This window comes from Chroicocephalus ridibundus, chromosome 8 (genome assembly GCF_963924245.1).
Source record: "Chroicocephalus ridibundus chromosome 8, bChrRid1.1, whole genome shotgun sequence".
Taxonomy (NCBI): domain Eukaryota; kingdom Metazoa; phylum Chordata; class Aves; order Charadriiformes; family Laridae; genus Chroicocephalus; species Chroicocephalus ridibundus.
In genome coordinates, this window is record NC_086291.1 from 6,691,350 (window position 1) to 6,714,814 (window position 23,465).

At 44.2% G+C, this 23,465-nt stretch overlaps 1 protein-coding gene across 2 annotated transcripts in view; it reads left to right on the plus strand.

Annotated features, from left to right (window-relative positions):
• The first annotated feature begins 616 nt into the window (after positions 1 to 616).
• The window catches only part of LRP8 (LDL receptor related protein 8), a 188,791-nt gene continuing 165,942 nt past the window's right edge, over positions 617 to 23,465 (plus strand). The window contains exons 1-2 of one of the 2 annotated variants that reach the window (XM_063344144.1): positions 617 to 788; positions 1,629 to 1,748. In XM_063344144.1, coding sequence (XP_063200214.1) covers positions 719 to 788; positions 1,629 to 1,748 — 190 coding nt within the window. In that variant the 5' untranslated portion in view covers positions 617 to 718. The remainder of the gene's footprint in view (positions 789 to 1,628; positions 1,749 to 23,465) is intronic. The other variant, XM_063344143.1, reaches the window with a different exon arrangement.

Genomic DNA, 23,465 nt, shown 5'->3' on the forward strand with positions numbered 1-23,465 from the left:
CCACCTTTAGCACACCTCGAACTTCTTTCGCTAATTTGAACGCAATTAAGTGGAGATGACCACATCAGTATGGTCATCATGAAATCCCACAGTCGGAGTTCTGAAGTAATGAGGAGAGCACACAATTTGTGACTCAAGGCCATTTAAAATTAGAGTCCACGCGTTTAATTGACTTAATAAAATTACAATCATGAACGCGGCTATCATCACAACCGGGTACACAGAGGGAGGCTCGTGGCCGCAGGGCCCGAGCCTGTGCCCTAGTTCCGGGCGGCGCAGGCCTGTCTACCCGGCGTAGAAGCTCCGGGATTACGGTAGCGGGGCCTGCGCCTGCCCGGTCTCCCCCAGGGCCCTTTCGCTTCCACCCGGAGGTGCCGTGGCCGCGCTTTCCCCGTCGCCAAGCGGCAGCAGGTGAGCCCAGCCGCTGCCAGCCCCCCGCGGCCCCCGGCCTGGGCAGACCGGCCCGCCGACGCGTGCCCGAACGCGGGGCGTCGATCCGCGGGGCTGCGGGGGCCGCTCCGTCCCTTCGGGGGCAGCGGCAGGCGGCAGCCGCGGCCGAGCCGAGCGGCGGCGCGCGGGGCCCGCCCAGCGGGGCGCGTCACGGCGCGGCGGCGGCGCGCGGCGGGGCGGGGGCGGCGCCGGCCGCAGTCGGCACGGGGCACCGAGAGGCGCGCCGGTTGCGCGCACCCCGCACACGGCCAGGCAGGGAGCGAGCACCATGTGCCGGCCAGCGCTCGCCCGCCTGCTGCTCCTCCAGCTGCTGCTGCTCAAGCTGCACCTCGGCAAAGGTGGGTCCGGCGCGGCCCGGCGGTTCTGCCTCAGCGCCGGGGCGGCCGCGGCGTGAGGCAAGTGCGAGCCTCCGCTCGGCGCTCCCGGGCAAGGGGTGAGCGGTCCAGCCTGCCCGGGCACCCGGGGGTGCGCGGCCGCGGGCACCCACACGCCGCGGTGCCCCCGCGCGGGGGGCGGGCACGCTCGGGGGGTTGTGACCTGCGGTGGCCGGGGACACTGTTCAGCGGGCGAATGCAACCCGACCGCTGGTGACAGGAGCCGCCACCTTTAATCCCTTTCTGAGGAGATTTGTGCCTTATCAAAGCAGCGCTGTACCGTGTCTGCAAAGCAGATTTCCTCCGTCCGCCCCCCCCCCCCCCCGCCCTCAACTTTAGTTGGGTCAGTTCTCTTTTCCCGGGACGGCGCCGGTCCCTGTTACCCCCCGCGTCCCCCGACATCTGCGTTTTCCCCCGGTAACGGACGCGCAGGAGATCCCAGCTTCCGTTGTGCTTTATAATTTTTCTTTGTCTTTTGCATTTCGGTTTTAACCATCTTCTATTCCTAGGCTCCTTTCCCCCTGCCTTTAAAACAATGCTGGGAAGCACGGGAACGGCCCGTTTTATCCCCGCACAAAGCAGCTTCGGGATCACCGCTGTTGTCCCGCGGAGGCGCATCTCCCCCTGCCCGCACCGAGCCCCTCTGCTCCGGCGAGCCCAGCCCCAGCCCCCACCCTCAGCCGGTGGCTCCCGGTGCCCTGCCCGGCTTGTGCGCGGCCGGGACCGGGCGGAGGGGCGGCCCCGGGATGCCCCCACAGAGGGAGCGCGCCCCGCTGACCCAGGCGCGGCCCCATGTCTCCACAGGCGCCGTCAAGGAGTGCGAGGAGGACCAGTTCCAGTGCCGGAACGAGCGGTGCATCCCCGCCATCTGGAAATGCGACGAGGACGACGACTGCTCGGATAACAGCGACGAGGCGGACTGCCGTGAGTGTCCGCGCCCCGGCGGGGCGAGGAGCCGGCCCCGCGCCCAGCCCGGGAGGGCGCGATTCCCAGCTGCGCTGCGCCGCCCCCCCCCCCCCCCCCTTTTTTTTTTTTTAATGAATGAATGAAGTCGCGCCGTCCCTGGCTCCGGCGCCGATTGGCTGCCGGGAGCAGCAGATCCGTGACGCAGCGTCCGTGCCCGCCGCGGGGCAGCGGCTCCTCCTCGCTGCCGGCCGCGGCCGGGCTTGCTCGGCCAGGGACACCCGGAGTGTCCTGCGGCAGCGTTCATCTGCCCGCTCCCTGCCCGCCGTGAGGTTCCGCCCTCGCCTCCGGCAACGTTTCTGCTCAGAGCGTCTGAGGGGAGCGGCGCGATTTGTGTTCTCAGGGGAGATGGGAGAGATGTTTGACCGCGAGGGAGGTCTGTGCTCAGGGCCAATGACAGGTGCTCACGTGAAATGCTGCTACTTTTAAGCATCACCACAAGATGTGGGGTTGGTGTGAGTTTTGTGTTTAAACATATGTTTGCAGTCCTAGTGAGGAGAAGGGAGATGAACAAGTAGCAGTGCTTGGCAGTGTCAGCCACGTAATGCTGACTGATTCCCTAGTAGTGTAAGGAAAGAGAGAGCAAGGAGATCTGTACTTTCAATCCTGGGAAGATGGCAGTCTTGCCTTCTTGCGAGGTACGGCCCTGGTGCATGTGAGTGGCACCCAGTAAACTTTGAGTAGTTTCTAGGATTGTGCTGTTATTACCTCTCTGTTATTTTGCTTACAGCTTCTGACAGCCTAATAGAATTTGTCTCAACCATGGAGTATAAGAAGCAGCTGTAAGGGAAGTTATGATATCGAAGTATTAAAGAAAAGTATCTTTAATTTGGAGTTTTAAGTTGCAAATATTGTAGCAAGTACCACATCTATTGAATTATATCTCTGTAGGATAGTAGACATTGAATGTGAATCAGGTTGTAATTCACTAAACGAACTCTTGAAAGTTCATAGACCAGCAGGGTGTATCAAGAAAAGAAGAGTCATTGGTTGTGTGTTTTTCAGTATGCCACTATCCTGTTAACAGCTTCACTGATAAATCTGTGTCAGGTGATACCCCGAGTGAAGTCAAAGTTAGATTAGTTTGAACAGAGCAGGGATTCCTAAACTCCTGTTCATGGAAAACAGCTTGATGTTACAACATAAAACATAACACTTATTTCTGGTGCTTTTGTATTCACAGGACTTGATAGGCTTTATGTATGTCTAAATTTATGATCTGGGGAGTTAGCAGCATTGCTTAATTCCGATACAGACAGGGTTTATGCAGGAATTATATTGGCATTAGTTAGACGCAACTTAGATTTGGAATGTTTCAAATTACAAAAGACTCAGAGAAGCCATGGCTGACTGAGAACTAGCTTGGACTCGTGTAGTCATAACTGGGCAAGTTTTCTCAGAAGCGTATGAGTTTCCAGAGAGAGACGCTAATCTGTGGAAGCACTGGCAATCTCTGGGCAGGCTGATAATAGTATTCCTGAAGCCTTCTATTTAGAAGTCCCTCTGCGCACTGCTGTAGAAAGGCTTGGTGAGCTGCAGGTGCCTGATCGGCTGCGCTTTGGGAAATGTGGGGTTGTGGCTGGAGTAGCATCTTGAGGAACACATTCTGCACCCCACACTCCACATTGAAGGGTAGATTTGTGGCCTGAGCTCCTTGCCTAGGACGAATGAGTGCATCAGTATCTGGGCTTTTTTATCTTTCCCTTTTCCTTGTGATCTGCCCTCTACGCACTGTGTCAGAAGTGAGAGTGTAAAATAACATCCTGCTGAATATCAGCTCTGTGTGAATTGTGCTGTGTTAGAATGGTTAGATGGATAATTGCGTCTGATTTAGTTTTATTTCAGAGGGTTTTAAGATGGCTAGTTTGTGGTAGAATGGTGACTTTTGAGATGTTAGGAAAAAGAATTTTTGGGTATAGAGACATCAGAAAGAGTTCTTTGCTTTAATCTGAATTTGGCATTTATTATTGATCGAGGGGCGCACTACAGAAATTACTCATGGACTGTTAATTTAGTTCATCTATGTATTGACTTTGCAGTTGTTTCTCCAAGCAGTCTAAAAGACATTTAAATTGCATTTTTCTCACACATTTTTCTCGTTTACATTGTTTCTGAACGCTGTTTTCTTTTAAAAATGCATACTGCTTTTCAACATATGTAATGTTTACAGTTATACTCATTGGGTGAAAGAATATGTTCCATGTTTTTGCTTCTAGATACCACCTCTGCTATCACTGCTGTAATAAAGAGTTATTTATTTAAAACTCTTTTATGAACATACACACTGGAAGAAATTGGAGTGGTGATGGGAGAGGGAAAAGAAAATGTGGGTAGCCTGTTGGTAATAAGTACTCATATGGAACCCAATAACGTCTGTAATTACTTGCTGATGCTTTTCCAGAGCTGATAACATATTTGTAATAGCTCACTGCTGCTTGTATGTATCATCCCTTGTTGAAGAAACAGGATGCTCTTCATCTGTGTTAAGAACTGGTTTATGAAACAAACTTGTCTTTGGGGTTGATGGTCTATATACACTGGAAGATTTTTGTAGCCAAGAGTATCTTAAACAGTTCTGGAATGAGATAATTTTTGTTTGTGCAAAACAGGGGCTGTTGTGTTTAGGTTTTTCTGTTTGTTTGGTTTTGTGTGTTTTTGTGTGTGTACCAAATTATTTGCCTGAACTTGATCCAGTCTGTCTAGACCTTACAAGACAAAACCCGTCGCAATTTACAGCTTGCATTGTCATGCACTGCACTCCAAGTGATCCACACAATGAGGACAGGGCTGCAGGGCAGTCTTGAACATGATTTTTTTTTTTAGGTGCATTTTGCTCCTTCCTTATACAAGTAAGTGATGCTTTTTCCTCTCGGGAAACTCTGGAAAGTCAAGGCTGAATTTTAAAACCTATTTCAGGGAATGCTCGCAGATACACAGTCATCGAGACTTTTCCTTAACGGTACAACAGCAACATTATAAAACACCAAAGCTATTTTTATAGTAAGAAAAATGTCTGTTTTCTGAGGCGCAGTGTTTTGGGAAAGGATCACTCACTCCTTGCTGAGATAACCCGCTATCCCACACTCTGAGTTTGTTCTGTCTCCCTCAGGATAGGTGGGCTCTGCAGGACCAGGTCAGCCTTGGGGCCTGCAAACTGTGTGCCCAGGGTGGCTGCTGCTGTGTGACACGTCGCCCAGAATGGAAAATCCTAGAGAGCTGCTTTGATGGAGGCTTTTTGCCCAGTTTTGCAAGTTTCTTCTTGCTTGTCACTGCAGCGAGCAGAAAACAAGGAAGAACTTGCAAATTACAGCCAGACACCATATATTTGATGCAAAATAAGAGCTCTTAGTTTGATGGTTGTGTTTGATAGGATTTTATTTTTCTGCTGCAAGTAGGATTCTATCTTAAGCCAGACCTGAGAGTGGGTAAAAGAGACTGGAGGACCTCTACTTAAATGTTTCACTGTTGATTAATCCTTAAATGTGGCAAAGAGTATGGCTGCAAAAAGCAAGCAGTAGCTTAACCAGTTTCCTAAAATGAAATACAAGCTGCAGGGCCACTTGAGCTTTGTGTACCTGCCTGCAGGGGGACACAGCCAAATGCACAATTACCATTTCTATTTTAAAGGTCCATTTTCTATCTTTGTATTGGGATCCTTTCTGGTCAGTACTGTTCATAGGGCTATTTTATACTGCACAGGATTAAGATGCAGTCTGAAGGGAGTTATGCTTCAAAGACTGTTCCTACTTGTGCAGAATTCAGGGTAAACATGTGGCATCAGCAAACTTTCCCCTTCCTCAGCCCTTGCCCTGCCTTGGGGACACAGTGTGTCACTGTATAGCCGAGATGCCTCCCTTGCTATTGGGAAGACGGAAGGCTCCTGGTCTTATGATGGCTTTGTGTGTAGAGAATCTGCAGAGAGTTTGACTCCTGCTGCCTATGTGAAAGCCCAGGAGGCAGCCTGGTATTCTCCCTGCTTTTCAGTTCAAATGTCACTAGAGCTGGAATTAAAATAAAATAGAATAAAAACATATCAAAAGCCTGTTTGAGAATAAAATCTGGATCCTGTGAAGAGTTAAATATGGCCTGAGTGGCTTTGAAATGCAGGAGTGTAATGGTGTGCCATGCTTGCAGGTTTTGGGGCGTGACAAAGTGAGACAGCAGGCAGTCACAATTGCCACATATTCTGTAAGTTTTTTTCCTCTGTTAACTGTTCCTCCAGTTTTTCTTCATGTTCAGTGTTGAGACGGTGTTCTCTGTGCTGAGCAATAGCTGTGTGTTACTCTGGAGATGCCAGTGTGTCTTCAGATAAGTGCACGTCACCATGTGGAGAGTTTTAGGTTTCCTTGACATATGCATAGTCAGATGCTCTTGATTATGTCAGTGACAGTTTAACTGAGTTGCGTGGCCGGCTTGCACACCAGGCTCATCTCCAAACTGGAAGCCCTGGGAAGAGTGGTACAGAGAGGCAGGGCTCATTTGCTTGCCGGTGTGCCTGTTGCCCTCCTGTCCTGGTCTGTACTGTGTTCACGTGCAAGCCAGGCTCAAAACCGATTTACTGGTCTCTTGTGTTCCACAGTGAATGTTGTTATTGGCTTATCTTCCTTTTTTCTCATTGTCTGTTCTGAGAAAACTAACTTGTATATTGTTTTGGGTTTGTATTATTTTCCCCGTGCTTCATCCTTTATGTAGAAAATCAAGCATTAAGTACATATGGGAAACATGCCCTTCTCCATTTCCCCATTTCCTGGCACATTCGCTTGAGGAGTTTTATTATCTCTAGATACAAACTGCTTTCCGGCAATTGGTGTTTTTCTGTCACTCCTGCTCATGGGCTGGGAGAGATAGAGCTGGAACAGGAGCACTGCAAAGACAGAAGAGGGAACTCAGGTGCATGGGATAGCCACTGGGGGCATTCTGGCTACAGAGGGGAGAGAACTGGATTTTTATGGAGTGCTGCTGTGCTATAACAAGAAAGCACATGGGTTGCTCTAGATACAGTTACAGGAACAAGCTGTGATCTGAAAAGTTTTCCTGAGGTCAAGGAGAACGAGAAGATTGAAAATAATAAAGTTCAAGAAGGAAATTATGAAAGTGCAGTCACAACTGACAGTGACTTGGTTTGTTTATCAAAGAGCACAAAACTTCTGCTTCAGAGGATGTAAGCATATTCTATATTTTGAGCCAAGGTAGGTAAGCTTTATCGAGAGCATTTTAATGTATAAAAAGTTAAAACAGAAGTCAATGTAGACCACTTCTCTTTTGTCTGCGGTATTATAGATCCAGGATTAGCACAGGTTTGAGATATGATTTCTTATTGGTTGATGTTGGAGTAGAAGATACTTAAGAGAATTTAATTTAATGAGAAAATGTTTACAGATTAATTCAAATGAACAAATTATGAGACTGGAGGAACCAAGTGTAATGTGTTGATGAACACATTCATCTGACATGTCTACACTAAGAGATTGCCAGTGCTAGAAATAATGAGTTTTCTTGACTCCATTGTCCACCTAAAGGACCATTAAACACTCTGTAATGCCTGAAAATGTCTGGCAATTATTGATTCTCTTATCTATTTCTAATAGACCAGACACCCAGCTTTTGTTTCTGCTAGCTTTTTTAATGGCAAATTTACCATGTCTTTGGTTTGCCTCAGAGATTGCGATGTTGTATTAGAGATGTGTTTGTGGTAGACTTGATTTGGTGTGAAGCTCTCCTGGTCCTTGTACTGTTGCTTCTCTGATGGCCTTTTCCTCTCTATAACTTCCCCATTTACCTGCAGGTTTTCCCTGGTAGTTTTAAAGCATGTTACTGCTCAGCTCTGCTTTTCTGTGTCATTACGCGCCTTATAAAGTACCATAAGATGTCAATTTTTCTTTCTTTGCTTTGCCCAGGAAAACAAATCAGTAAGCTGAGTTTGAGTGATGGGGATGAAGATTTGTGTCGCTGCTTCTTTTCTTATGCAGTGGTATGTCCTTGGTAGAACAGCAGAGTGCCTGCTCCAGTGTGCTCTGCTTCCAGTGCCGACAGCTGGTTCTAGCCAAAGGGAAACCTACGCTATTTTACGGTGTGTGTGTGGGAAGTGTTGAAAATGCCGACTGTAGTTTTTCTAACTCTCTATTTCCTGTGAAAATTATTAATATTTAGATAGCCACGAGGGAAGGGAAGGGGGTGAAAGGCCCTGTGATAAAAATTAATGCAGACTTTCTGCTCAGTGAAAAATTCTGGCTGAAATACAAGAAATAACAAGCTGATTAGACTTTAAAAGTTACAATAATGCTTTAAGCTAGTTGAAAAATAAAACTAAACCCATCCAAACTGAAATATTTTCAAAAGCCAGATTTTAACCTATGAGAAGCCAGGAGATTTTTAAAGTGGGGATGTGAGCTTCATCTCTGATGGTCTCTCAGGGTGAGATATACTCTGTGTCTTGCCCCAGTAACGATGCCCTGATAGGCGGTGGTTTTGTTCCTGGCAGGGAACGTGACTTTTTCCCCAGAGCTGAGGCTGATCCGGCAGCCCTGTGCCTTGCTCCTCATAAAGAGGTGAATAAATGGTGTTACAGCTTTTCTGCAGGTGGGAGTTGGCCCTGAGTGACACACAGTTGTACAAGTCGTCAGCGGCAGAGCCAAGAAAAGAAACGAGGTCTCCTTCCTACCAGTCCTGTGGTCAATACGCTCAACCATATTGCTACTGCAGAGGTACCTGTCGGACTAGTGGAAGTGTTTCAATTTTTCCTCCAGGTTTCCTGGCTTTTTTCAGTCTAAGCTAAAGCCTGGCGGTCGGTTTAACCTTACAGTTAATGCCAAGAGCACGTGTTACAAACTAGGAGAGACCAGGATTTGTAGTTGGCTTAGTAAGGCTGGTAGCCTTTGGGCTGCAGCCATGTAAAGTGAGCTTTATTGCCATTTTTTTAGATGTTGTTTCTGATACATCAGTATTATTTTTTCATTATTAATATTTATTAAATGCTTGAGAGCATGTGTGGCACTGTACCAGGACCAGAGCAGTCAGGGACTGAGTTTCCATGGCAGCAGGACCTCAGTCCTGTACTTGCAGAAGCAGAAGGGCTCTTTTTGGCAACGGCTCTCCGTGCTGTGATCACTTTTTAAAGATAGATCTATAATTTAAAATATAATTCATTAGTGCTGCAGAATCTTGTCCATCCTGGGTGAGAATTTTGCCTGCTGTAAGTTTCTTTTATCTTTTTGGGAGTTATAGCTTGATTTCTGTAGTTTCTGTGGGTGTGACTCCTTTTGCTTGTGAAACACTGAAGAGGGTGGGGGGGAAGAGAATGTGTTTAAAATTCATGGAAATAGGTGGAAATTTCCTCTTGATTTTAGTTAAATTTGGAATATGTTGTGTTGTTGTAGACTTCTCTCCCTTCCCAGGTAGCCTATAGCACGGTTTTATCTAATTTAAAAAAAAAATTGTTGAAGAAACTAGTGTGTACAACTGGCAGTAAACTCTTAACTGTACTTTTTTCCCTTGTTTAGATAACTGCTTCAATTCCAGGTTTTAACTTTGTTTTGTATTTTAACTGGCCTTGTTTCATACTTTCTTCGTGCTTCCTTCCTAGAGGTGTAATGTGTAGCATGGTGTACATTGAGGTGACGTTTTACTTCATTTCAAAGGGTAAATTAAAATTTTCTTTTGATCCTAAGTCTTTGTTCAGCTGTGTGTTACCCGGTAGAGGTTTTTTATCCATCTTTGCACGGAGAGATGAGTAAGGTTTTAGGTATCGTTCCAGATGCATTGCATGGGTCCCCAGTGCTTTCAGCTGCTTGGCTTGCTTATTTAGCAATGACTGTATATCAGTAAATCTTGGTGGATTTGCTGGACCTATGTCATCCAGATAGGATGCTATTCTGTGTGAACTGGGGAGTGCTTAAAAGCATAAAAATCAGCAATAGCAGGAGTAGTGAATGTACATGCACTGAGAATAAGAATGACAGATGATGGCTATTTCAGATGTAAACTTACAACTGTTCCTTTACTCTTCTCATCCTGAATCACATTTGTGCAGCTTCTTATAAACAGAGAGAAATGCCCCAGTTTCTTTGATAGCAAATGTCAGTGTTGACTGATATAGGCCAAGAAATGCACCTCCTGTCTCTGTGACTGAGTGGATCTATTCTTGTTAGTGTAGTTGTGTTACGCTGATTACATGTTTGTCATCCAGTGGCTGGTTAGCAGTTTAGCTTTCTGTAAATCCTCAGCATACAAGTGGACTAAATATTATCTTATGGATATAAAAACTGATGCTTAGAGAAGTTATCCTTTGCCCAAGGCTGTAGAGTGATTCAGCAACTCATTGTGAACATCAGTGACTCATGAAGAATGTTCTCAATTTCTTGTTTTCTGGTCCATTATCGCATTGTTTAACACAGATAATCGTGTTCCTTGGATTAAATGACTGCTCAAGGGCTCAGCCTTTGTCATACACAGTTTGTAAAATATTCAGAAAAATCCCAATGTTTAGATAACTCACTGTTTCAAAACTTTAGTGTTGGGTCAAATGCAAGAAATATTTCAAATGGATCATTTGTTGTATTTAGTATAAAACATAAAATACAGGTGCTTGAAAAGGAGCATGGTATTAGTTTTGCTTTTCAAAATTGACTTCTTTTTGTACATTCTAACATATCCTAAAGAATAATAGAGCACAGCCTGTATACAGGCAGTCATCCCTGCAGCCACCTCTTCAGCTGGCCAAACGTCACAGTTTTGAGACTGCACACAACAGATTTCTTCATCACTTAGGAGGCTCTTTCTGTTTCGTGTGGGGATGCTGCCTCTCCTGACCTCCTGTACCTCCATGCCCACACCTTGCTGCTGTTGAGCACTCACTAGTGAAGTAATTTATCACTAGCACACCCTTGCTTTGACAAATTATTTGTAATGTATCCTTGGCTGACAAGAACCAAGATGACTAGGGAAGTTTAATTTGCTATTATATATTTTATTGCTGCCTCTATTTTCCTTCTTCCTGTCCTGTGTAAAACAATAAAGATACAGTTTAGATTGCACAACTCTTAAGTTTGTGCAACAATATTAATTTCTGCCAACTTGATAAGTAGGGCTGCATCCTTACCTTGGTGGCAATAACAGGTAGCATTTAAATTAGCTGGGTACTATTGGGCCTGTTATACAATTTAGAAGGGGAGACCTATATGGACACAGTTCTTTGGTGGATGATAAATAACCAGTTTCAAAGGGAAGCTCTGGAACAATCTCTGCCAGGATCACGTTGGTGTACTGAAATCACATGCTTTACTTGAAGGAATTGCTTTTTGCTGGGTGATTTCTGCTCCCCTTTACACAAGAGCCCTTTAACACAGAATTCTGTCCTATTTTTTATAAAATAATGTGTTATCTATGTTTGCCCAAGGTGCCAGTGCATGTTGATCCCTGAAGTTAAATAAGGATTAAGGAGCTGCGTTGACAGGTGCCGAAAAGAATCGCATCCGTCCATTTTTGACTGGAGGGACTCTGATCGTGGCATGGCACTTCAAAGAGCGTGAGTGTGGAGCAGGGGAGAAATCCTGGGGCCTGCGGTATAAATCCGGGCACCCTCTTCTAGAGGGAAATGATGAATAACATAGTTAATTTTTCTTCATGGTTGTGGGTGAGCATGTGCCTGAGCAATGTAGAGTCTTTCCCAGGCTTGCATGCAGCATCTTGTTGCCTTACTGGAATCCTTTTCCTTCAAGTCCTTCTGCATGAGTTTAGACGTTAATTCTCATGGCCCTGTTTCGCAGAGTGCCTGTCCGCAGCAGCAATGCACAGAGCCTTGGTTAACACCTTCTCTCGCTCAGGCATTGAAGGAGACTCTGCAAAGCTTGGCTGAGAGCAGCAGGCATTTCTCCTCATTTGATTATGCACACAATCATGTGAATGCTGACAGCCTTATTTTGTGCAAATACTTGTAGAAAGGATTAATAGCTCCTGCACGAATGCTGTGCTTCAGCTGGCTAGAAGCTGCTAAGTTCACTCTGCCCACATCTATTTACTTCACTTACGGTATTTTTAAACTTTGAGACTGAAATCCAGGTTGAGGCTGCTAGGGTGACAGTGCTGGAGAGACCAGAGCTGGTGTGGAGCTTCGCACCTGCCTAGCGTAGACTCTAATTTAGTTCAGGGCAGTCGTGCACCAGATCGTTGGACATACTGTGAAGTGTATTGGCAAACGATAACCCGGAAGATGTGTGTTCACAGAACAAAAGCCATCACCTGTCACTGAGCAGTTCTGATTTTTCCGGCTTTCAAGGTCAGCACTGAGATATTCAGCACCATGGGAAATGTTGCATTCCTGCAGCAAGAGCCGGGTTTGTGCTGGGGTTTACAGGTCCTTGGCTTACAGGGCTGTTGCCCTGGCAGCTTCATCTCTGCCCGCTCAGCACACGTGGGAGTCTTTCAAGAAAACTTGAAACGAAAATATCCTCTTAGGAAAATGTTTTCTTTCCTTCCTTCTCCATGCAAGCTGGATACCTATCAGTGGGTTGTCCATAATAGTAAGGGTTGAGCAGTGATCTTTTTTACTAATGGATTACTTTTCTGTACTGTGTTGTGCAGGCTTCATTATCATATCACAGCATTAATTTTACGGTGTAAAAAAGATGCTTCTGACAGTGAAAACCACAGAGGAGGAGGAAGGCAGCCAAGTACAGGACCTTAATTTGCCCCCTTCCCACAAGAATTTTTTTTTTCTTTCTGTTGGGGAGTGTGAGTTTGAATGTGGCATTAGAAACATATTCAACGACTGGTTTAGGGCAGAATCTTGCTGTATCATTTTTGAATAGGCTTTACTCCTTGCTAGTTGTTTTTACTGAAGTCTTGTGGGATTAGGTTTCTTAAGGGAAAGAACAAGCCTGGTGAGACCTAGAACAACAAAACAAAATTCCCTAAAGCTTTTCTTTAAAAATTATGGCCATTTTTTGTGACTGTGGTACACCTGAAAGCTGATATCATCTCTCCTTGAGCTGGTTGGGGGTGAATTTCCTACAGATGAAGCTTTTTGGTGCATCAGCTTGACCTTTAGCAAAAAAAAGGACATGTGTAAATGTCATTTTTTCACAGTATTCAGTTGGGATTATCTGTTAACTGTGGTGGTGTTTTTTTTTCCTCTGCTTTTATAATAGCAGAGATTTTTACAGCAGTTTGACATATATAGAATGATGCAGGTTTCACTGTCTTACACTGGATAAGTTCTCGTTGGTCAGTGGGAATGAGAAGATTCATCCCTGTTAGCGCTCTGTGCGTGTGAGAGAGAATTATATTTCTCATTGGATATGAATTGCAAGAGCGAGGATCTCATTTCATTCTGAAGTGTTAGAAATCAAAATATTAAACGATGAGTATCTCGGGATTTGGGGAAGATATTTGCTGTGTGTTCTGCTCTAATTAATTGTGGCATTTGGTGGGGCTTCCTTATTACTTTAATCTATGGACAGCACCATTCCCTGATGTTGAAATTTGAAGAAAGAAAACATCTTGTCTGCGTGATGGCTCAGCCTGATATGGCTGCTGCAGAAGTCTCTGAGGAAATGCTGATCTGTTATTTCAGATTGCTGGCTAACAACTCGGCCCTGCGGCTTCATAGCACAGGCCTGACCTTCTCCCTGCTGGTGTAGGTCTGTTGAGATTGACGTCTCCTTGCTGGAAAAACTGCTGCTGTGGGCCCAGAAAGGCTGAAAGGAGATGGATTTGTGTAATCCGTGAGGTTCTGCTGAGAGAAGAGCCCTGGCTGGCCTTGCTGTGCCTGCGGGGCTGTACCCATGTAGCCGTGCTGGCAGGGGCTCCCCCAGCCCAGGTGGAGTTTCACCTTGGGTGTGTTTTATCTGCTGAGGTGAGCCGTGTGAAATAACTGTGAGGGGAGCAACGTTGTCAGGGGAATATGCTGGATAAAACATCACATTTTTAAGTGATGTTTCAAGGGTTCATAGAATGGTTTGAGTTGGAAGGGATCTTTAATATCATCTAGTTCCAATTCCTCTGCTTTGGGCAGGGAGACCTTCTGCTAGACCAGGTTACTCAAAGCCCCATCCAGTCTGGTCTTGAACCCTGTTTCCTTTTAGCCTCCAGAAGTACACGGAGCATCACTGTGGACCTACAAAAATCAAGGTCCAGTCCTGGTCTGTGATCTGTAATGGTACAGATTGAAGTGTTTTCTGCAGTACTGCAGACAGGAAGAAGAGCAGACTTGCTGGGGAGATACCATGTTTTATGACTACTTCTTGATCAGTCGTGGCGTCAGTTCCCACCTAGTTATGGGCAGAGTAGACTCGACGAGGGGAGCAGCAATTTCTGGGCTTGGACAACTGTTTTGTTCCATGTGAAGATTAACTCTTCTATAATTCTATCTTGGAAAAGAAAGTACAGTTTCATTCCATTCCTGATCTTGTGCATCCCCCAGCTACATTGTTGTGTGAGGACTTGCCATAGGCAAGCCATAACAATAGAAACCATCCTTTTTTTATTGACTATTCATTCGGTCTGTATCCGGTATTTCTTTTGCTTGTATTCTCCAGTGTCCTGCGGAAGAGCAGATCAATCACAGGTATATTTTAGTTTGTGCTATCCATAGTTGAAGAATGATCTTGCTTTTAATTTGGAGATTGCCAGTAGGCCGCATAGTCTGTGCTTACAGCTCTGCTCTTTTGTGGAAGGGGCCAAACTCACTCCAACAGATGGTGTGTTATTCCTACAGCTAAAGCAGGTTCTTCATGTGCTAAATTTCAGGTGTCTCTGCTTTTTGGAGCAGAAAGACCCGGAGTTCTCAGTGTGGTATAGATGTAGTGTATAGGCTGCTCTTTAACACAGGAAGGCTGAAAGAGCAGGAAATCGCAAGGGTTGACATAATATTTAAAATGTACTGAAAGCCCGCTTATGGCAGTAAAATTATCACATAGCTTTGACTTGCCAGTCCCTCTGGTGTTCACCCTGGCCTAGACAGTGAACGTCGCAGCAGCTGAGATTTCTCCAGGCTTGGCCTGCAGTTTGCAGCCTTATCTGTCAAAGCAGGGATGGACCTGAGGGAAATAAGCAGCATTTCGCAGTCCCACAAAGTGATGTGCAGGCTCTGCTCCTACCACTGCTTGGGCTGAGTATCCCCAGTTGAAGCTCCTTGTCCTGCCTGACACTCTTGTATCCTGGCCTGAACATGGCTTGGAAAGACGCAATATTATTGCTTTGATTCACTTGCTTATGAAAAATCTTTAGGTTCATGTTCTGGTTTAGATATTGTGCAGTATATTCAATTGACAAAAAAACAGAACAAAAAAAACCCCAACCCTGAGCCATTTGGAGAGGCAGTTTCTCCTGCTAAGCTGCAGGCTATTAGACTGCACAGCAGAACTCTTGGTGAGTTCAAAACGAGTTTATTGTTGCTGTGTGAGTATTTAGTGAGTCATGGTAAACCTCTTTAATTCTGTTACGTCAGTATTGTAACTTACATCCTGCTTTTTCAGTACTCATTCCTCAGCTGATATTAATAGGATTTTCCTGTAATATATAGATACTAAAGCACTTCCAGAGTATTAGATTTTTTTAGTTTGACTGCAGAAGATGGCCAGGAAGAATTGCCAGATGTGAGCAGGCACTCTATGCTTCTATCCTTGATGTGCACTTGTTTATAAGTGTATGAACTTGATGGAGATTTGTTTTGATGAGCTTTTGCCAGGTTGGACTTTTGTTGAAACAGCATTATGTCTGAATAAGTGAGTCAAATAAACTGCCTTTGTATTTTCCAGCATGCTCTCCCTCCTCCAGATGAAGAGCAGGTAACTGTGGTTCAGTCCTTCTGAATCTATTGTATTACAAAGTTCTTCTAAGAAGGTGGCTAGACAGTAAAATTGTACTGCTCTTGCAAGGATCCTTGCTCACGAAAGCGTCGTGCAGCCCCTCTGGCGTCACCGTTCAAGGGCCATGTTCTGTGGGAACATGCAGGTGAGAGCCGGGCCTGCTGATGGGTGATTTAGGTGCTTTGGACAGTTATGTTTGCAGTTCGCTGCTGGAAAGGTGCCTCCCTGTGCAGAGAGTTTGTAGGTAAGCTTGCCTGACTGGGCTCAGACACTGCAAGACAAGGAAGCCTAAACAGAAATAAAACGTCACCAGGGCTGAGAATGAAAACCCTGTGCACGGTCTGGTGAGCCAACCGGAAAGTCAACCATGCCTAAACTTTTTGTGGTTTTAATAAATGAAGCTTGTGTGATGCCTGTCGAGAAATATGCCCAATGTGGAGAACCCATAAAGGGCAGAAAGAGGATGTGATGGGAAGGGCAGGCTGAAACATGTCCCTGTTTCAACAGGGTCTGTGTCAGGCTCTCCCCTCCTCACCCAAAGAAACTGTGTAAACTTAACCTCAGATGTCATCAGAGGAAGCCCTCATCTGGAAATGAAGAGCTGTTTGTGCTCAGGCCTGTTCGTTCCTTAGCCTCAGACTGCTGACAGTAATTGTGATGGTGCGTTCTGTGTCATGTAGACCTCGCCAGGTAATGCTAGTTTGATCCCAGCTGTCATGCTGTAAAGGTGCGTGGCTTTCCCCATCTTGTGGCGGAGTCTGATGGGGTGGCAGCACAGTTACTGAAACTTGCCAGGCAGCAGATGTACAACAGGAAAGCAGGAGACCTTTGCATTGCTTTTAGTGTTGCTATTTCCTGTGGAACTGGCTTTGTCTACAGAAAACCATCGCTGTCAACGCGGAGAAGTGGCAGGGTGTGACTGCACGTCAGTAAGGTGTTTTTCTGCTGCAATAAGTAGCAATAGGAAAATAAGAATGCCTGCCTTACCCATTGGACTATTAGTGGAGCAGATAGGCCCCAAAAGTAATGTTTAGGTTATTCAATAAATGCCCTATTTTTTAAAATGAAAACTAGAACTCTCATTATAGCAATCAAGAGATGCTGGGTACTTTAGCTCTTTTAAAATGAGGGCTATTTATTCAGGCAGGGGCAGGGACTTGGTATAAAATGTCTTTTTATTTTATGTTGGTGCCTTTCTAAGTTTGCATTGACAAGTCCCTTCAGCTCTCATTTTCCCAGTTTACCTACTTGTGAGATGGGAAAAGAGTTTGTCTTTATTTTTGTAAAATAGTGCAGTCGATATATGGTCAAAAGAGTGGAAAAAGAGCTTGGTATTGCTGTTTAGTTAAATGTGTGTGCTTGCAAACAAAATCAGCAAGTTGGCATTTGGTCAAGAGAAGCAGCTTTCAAGTTTAGAGGGACAGGCTTCTGAACCCAGTAAGAATACTGAATGCAACCCAGATGGCATCCTGGAGGGAAGTTTTGTGGCATCAATTAGCTTGTAGGTGACCATGCTTCTAGCCAACTGTGAGTTATTTGGCAGCTTGCCACTTGACTGTTAGTGAAAATTCGAGAGCGATGAGATGAAATAGAGTTCCTGAGAGACAAAGAGAAAGATGTCTTCACTTGAGAAAAGAGATTTGTGGATACTGTTTCTTACATGATATAAGCTGTCTGCTCTTGTAGAGCCACATAGCTCAGCCTCATTTATATACATTTCTCTGCCACTTTTGTATAAATAAACCCATTTAAAACTTCACTCAGATTTCACTTGTAATTTGTTCTCAGGAAGGAATCTGCAAATAAAAGGGCTACCAATAGCTGGACCAGTGCCTTTGTAGCTAGTAGAAGGCAAGTTAAATTTAATATTTCCTTCTGGAAATGATGTTCTTATCTAGATTTTAGGACTTGGGTACTTCTGCTGCAGGTTAAGACTAAATGAAGTTGTTGCATTCTGGACTCAAAAGGAGCTGCCAAATCCCCGAAAAACTGGCTACATTGTAGTAGACTGTAGTACCAGAGTTTCATACCATCCCACCAAGAACTGAGTCTACAGAGCAGTGAGAGTAAACACCCGTTATGAGACAGCTGTGGGGAATGTGACATACCCGATACTACAATGAACTGGTGTCAGGTTTTGTTGACTGATGGAATGTGTGTCAGTTTACAGAAATATTTCTACACGGGTTTCCTTTTTTTTTTTTTTTTTTTTTTAAAGCCCATTTTAAGGGGACTTAAAATCATCTCCAAGTCTCAGGTGCTAACATTTCGTATGGCTTTTGCATCTGTGCAACAAGAGATAATTAGGTTTGTAGAGCAGATGTTCTGGAAGCCTGCACCACAGTATGCCTGCCTGTTTCTGGCTACAAAGATTTACTCCTAGGTGCATTTGTTTTGTGTTTATGTAGGAGAATGGCAAATTCCCAAACAGTCTTCGGCATCCAGCAAGGACTTCAGGATCTCATAGCAGATTTAATTAGTAAATGCTTCACTAAGAGCTTTAGAAAGGAATAGTTTTGCTCCCAGTAATTTATTTCAGCTGCTTAGCACTGAGTTTTTACTCTACACTGAAATGTGATGTGGCTTTTTCAAAATGAGCAGAATTGTCTGCAAAGGAGTAATGATGGTGAGATTTTTCACTTTGTTCTCCTGGGGCATAACCATTTAAAAAAAAAAAAAAAAAAGCCCCCAGGGAAAGTAGGATTATATCATTATCCCAGAATTGCATTCTGTTGTGTACTGCCTTGTGCTGTTCTGCCTGTTGGAGAAAGGAATGGGATTTTGTAAATAGCCAGATAGGAACAAGGTGTGAATTGTGCTAAGAGTGTATGCTAAGAGTGATCTAGGACTAGCTTTATACAATAAAAAAATGTTCTGCGTGACACTCTTTGGTCTGGAGATGGGGTTTTGCTCAGTTTTATCACGTCACACAAGGTAGCATGCTCCCAGTGTAGCTGTAATGAAAAAGGCAGTGTTCTGCTTTTGAAAACATTAAATGCAAAATAGAAGTAGCCTTTTTTTATCAAAAAGTTACATCTGACTTTTACTGAACAGATAGTATTACATGCAGATGCGCTTTCCCTCATCACTTCATCAGGTATGCCTGTTTTTCACAGACAAGGGCTTAGGCAGCAGATCTGCCTTTCAAAGGCCACCAGCTTGCTTCCATTCCAGAGGGGACAGGTCTCTTTCAAAACTGACTTTGCTAGGTCATTCCTTCTGGCATTAGTCCAATACAGCACACACGTTTGTTTTTACAACTTCAAAAAGATGTGGTATGAGAAACAGTAATAGCTTCAAGGAAGGACCTGGAGGTGCAGCACTAAAAAATAAAAGTTTTCAGAGCTTCACAGGAGCGCACATGTGTGTGGAAAAATGCTACACATTCAAAGTGATGCAGTGGGAGATTTTTTTGGGGGGATGCTTTCAACTGAGAATCAGAGTGTACACTAGTTTCTTGTTCCCATTTTACCCCAACTGAGTTGGGGTCAGTTATGTTGCACTTCTGAGAAAACTCATCTCCAGTTTTAAGTCAGTGGAAATTGCAGGGATTTCCTCAATCTAGTTCTGTATTTCATAGTGACTACTGAAGAAAGAAACATGGGCATGCACTCTCAGGCATTTTACAAGTAAAGCTAAAGCATAACGTTATTTTTAGATCTGATTTTTTTTTTTTTAAATGCCTGCTGAAAGAGCTTTGTCTCTCTGCTTTGCATAAGAATGAACCTGGCAATCAGATCCTTATGTAAATAAAACTTGCAGCTCACTCAATCAATATTTTGTTCTTTTCTTGGCATGTATAGAATAAAATCACAGAGGAGCTAGTTAATTTTCACAATTAATGCTGATCTTGCAACAGCAGTCACAGTTTTAAGAGTCACCTGAAATCTAAGCTTCTGCAAAATCCCGGTCAGAATTTTTTTCTTTCTCCTGAGGTCACATAGTCATGGCACTCTTCTGTTCTGAGGATTTTAATTTTCACATCACTTCTAGCAGAATCACGTTTGAGAGCTGCGTGTTTCTCCTCTTTAAATACCGCAGTAATTAGGAAGACATCCTGACAGCTGAGTCATCTGAGTGGCTTTCCTCTCATCCTCAATACAGGATGAACCTGCCTCGTGCCTGATGCACAGGAAGGTTCGATTCCTTCCTCTCTGCTACTTCCAGTAGTTTATGCAGTGATCTATCAGCTGCTGCGAGAGAGAGAGGAAGCAATAAATATGGCAGAGGGTTGCTGTGCATATACAATTTCTCTTGCTGGCAAAGTTTGAAGTCTGTTTCAGTTTTCCCTTGATTCTTTCCAAAGAATCCCTCCAAAATGTTCTAATATCTTGTCAGTGCTGTGCTCCAGGGATGCTGGATGAACTGTCAAAAACCAAAGTGCCACAGTGCTTCTCGTATGCAATGGCAGCTGCTGCAAGGAGGAGAGGGAACAGTGCATTGCTCCCTTCTGCTAGCAACAGCAGGAAGATCTTGTAAGGGGCACTGTAATATTTTAGTACCTGCTGAGACAGTTTATTTTCTTTTTATCTCTGAGGCAGAAAAGTCTCACCAAGCTGTAAGGCACTTCGAAGCAGCACTGAGAGCTGAACTTTAAAGGTGTCTGAGGCTAGCACAGTGATTTTGAAGGTATTGGGATTTTTCCAGGTACAAGATCGTTAATCTTGAGAGTAGACAAGACCTTGATTTAACCTCTGGGCCCTCTACCATGTCTTCTGTTGTGTTGATGTGTTATTGGTCAGTATAAGAAGTCCAGTTTAATCCTCAGTCAGAATTTGAACTTCTGTAGCTTTCACGTTTTGAAGTCAGCACTGCTGCTCCTGAGGGATCATCTGGTGTGGGTTTATACAGGAGCAGTGAGGACATTAGTTTTTCCATTAACATGTGGCAAATGCTCATGCTCTTCTCTTTGTCCCCAAGGTTTTTGGCATGTTACTGCATTCCTATCAAGTCATTGCTCTTAGGCTCATGACTTTCCTATACTCGTGGGACATTTTAAATTTAGTTTTTTCATTTCATCATGGTGGGTACTACTTGGTGGTTTTGTTGAATGTCTGATCTGAATCTTTTTTAAAATGCTTTTCATATTTTGTAGAAATGACAAAAGGGGGACTTCCTCTTACCCTCTGGTCTAGTGGTGACTCAGCAACCTAGCAGGCTTGCACACCTGCCAGGAATTCAGGTCAAGTGGCCCATTGTGATTTCTGCTGGTAGTCCCAGGTGTTGACAGACCAGAAAAGATAATATGTGGCCTGAAGGAGGACAGTGGTGGTCCTGTTCCCCGCTTAATTCTTATCTTTAGGATTATTTGGCTTTTGTGCCATCTTCACCTTTACTTCTGTAAACAGAACAGCGACAAAATCTCCTCTACAGACTTGTTTTGGCAGCATCAAAGTCAGAGGAAAAATGTGGTCTGTGTTCTTTGCCTTTAAAATCGTCCCGCAGAAAGGGTGCAAGCATGGTGGCAGAACTTAGGAAATAAACAGCTGTTGGGTGAGTTCAGACTCTCACCACTTCCCTCCAAGTAGGAATAGTATTTTTTGGTCACTGCTTACGTTGACTTGAGATGAAGCAGGGTTTTAAGTGTGAAATATTTCACAGACCGTTACCAAACCAGAGCTCTGCAGCTATCCCTTTTGAGTGTTTTCTTAAGTCTCCAGTAGGATCCCCATCTTTCCATTCCAAGTTGTATTTCTCACAGAACAGTTGCTTTTAGGATTTCTAATGGCTTTCTCTTCCACTTGACTTTTGTATCTTGCAATAAATTATACAAACCTTTGGTCTGGTGCCTCATCTGATTACCTCCTGTTCAGTATTTTTCTGAGATGAGTGCCTGAAAAGCACAACCAATCCATGACACTAATGCCACTAATTGCAGCAAATGAGTGGTTTTTAAAGCATTCTCACAAGCAAATCCAAACCCATCCTAGTAGTGTTTCAGGCTACTGTTTTGGGTTTTTCTTTATTGCTTTTTATATTTTTATTAAGTTTTTGAAATATAATGTTTCAATGTTTGGCCATAGACAATTGTTGGTGTTTCTTTAGGGCTCTGAGCACCCTGTCCCTGGCTAGAAGAACAAAGTCTTTATGTCACACATCAACACAGAGTGAATCTTTTCCATTTGACAAAATTAAAAAGGAAATTGTCTGAGTTTGCTGTCATTGTAGGTTTGAAATTCAGTCGTGAATCTTCCATACTCAGTTTATAAGTCTGTTCCTATTTTTGCTTGGTTTGTTTGGTTTGGTCATATATTGTTAGTTCATAGTTGTCAAGATCAGTAGGATTAGATTATTTCTTTTTCCTTAATCAGGAGGCATTTATTAAAGAAAATTGCAGTTAGAGATACAGAACAAGACCTCCCATAAACACTCAGCTTAACAAAATCGGAGCCACTTACTTTTGGCCTATGTGTCTTACCTGCATTTTCACCCTCCTGTCCCCCAGCAGTCAGCCTGATTTCTGTGACCTGCTCTCAAGAGAGCAGAAAAAGCCAGGTACCATGTGCGAAGCTGTGGATACTCTGATTGGGTTGTCAGTGCATCGCTGAGTGCCACAAAACAAGATGTGTGCACAGATTTGCTTTCCTTCAGTGAGGATGCTAATTCAGAGCTCTCTCACACAAGCTGTCACTTTCTGAATCTTAATAAAGTTCCTATAAAGATAATCATCTTTGAGACCTGTACTTTGTTTTCAGACTTGATTGAAATTAATCAGCTGGTTTGATTAGTGGATATTAACAAGAGGTGTAACAGACAGAAAAACAGCATGATCACGCAATCGTGTCTTTAAGATACCAGCCTACAAACAGAGTAGGCTTCTACTTAACTGGAGTTCCAGCATTGTCTCTGCCAGTACCAGGGGTAGGTTACAGATACCTAACACAGACATCTAGTGGCTGAATACTATAGTGGGAACAGAGGTGCCACTGGTGGATCGTGGCTCCATGTGGGTGCCATACAGGAAAGATACTTCCAAAATGAGACCTATCAATGCGCACACCTCCAGAATAGTGAAAAATTGTACCTGCTTCATAGGTGCAGTTGTTGAGCTCTGCGGAGTGTGAATCAATGCAGAAATCCCCTGTTAATACCCATGAAGCTGGCAGATTGCCAATGGGAGCAGACTTATTGCTTACATTGTTGGTCTTTGTTACAGAGAAGTAGATAGGTAAGTTCAGGGCTTAAGGTCACTGTAAGAAATGCAGGTCAGAATTGGTGGGAGGTTATCAGTTTTTGGCATGGGATATTAATTGGTTTACATGGTGCTGCAGATATGCCTTTATTGTTCATCTTTCTGTAAACCACAGATATTTTTCTTCCCCAATTTGATTTCATATTATATTTTATCTTCATAATAGATATTTTTAATGTCAATTTGGCTGAAATTTTGCTTATTCCTGAAGTGCAGTTGTCTCATATTAAATCAAGGGTCACTTGTCAGACTGCTGTGAGTTGATCCAGACTTGACTTTGTTCAAGTTTGGATGGAGCAGCTTTTAGGCCAGGAACTGCCTAAATCTTGGAACATTTGCCTTGAGGCTGAGACTTGGTATCTGTGACGGCCCTCTGGCAATGGAAGCTTTGCCCCGGCTATGAAATTGGTACCATTTCATTGGTACCAAGTCTTAGACTTGTGACTGTTCCCTTGAACTGCCTTATTCCACTGTAAAGAGCGAATTTATTTTCTTTGATTCTATTGATTTCGTCATGGCCATCTGATTTCTTCAAGCTGTTTTCCTTCTCTTTGCTCATCTGGTCTCCCCTGTGCTCGGTTTGGTGCCTCACTAGTCCTCCTTGACTGTGGAGACTGGCTTCCATAGTCCTTGGAGGCCTTTGGAAATGCAGCCTTTGATAATGGGGTTTCAGTGTTGACT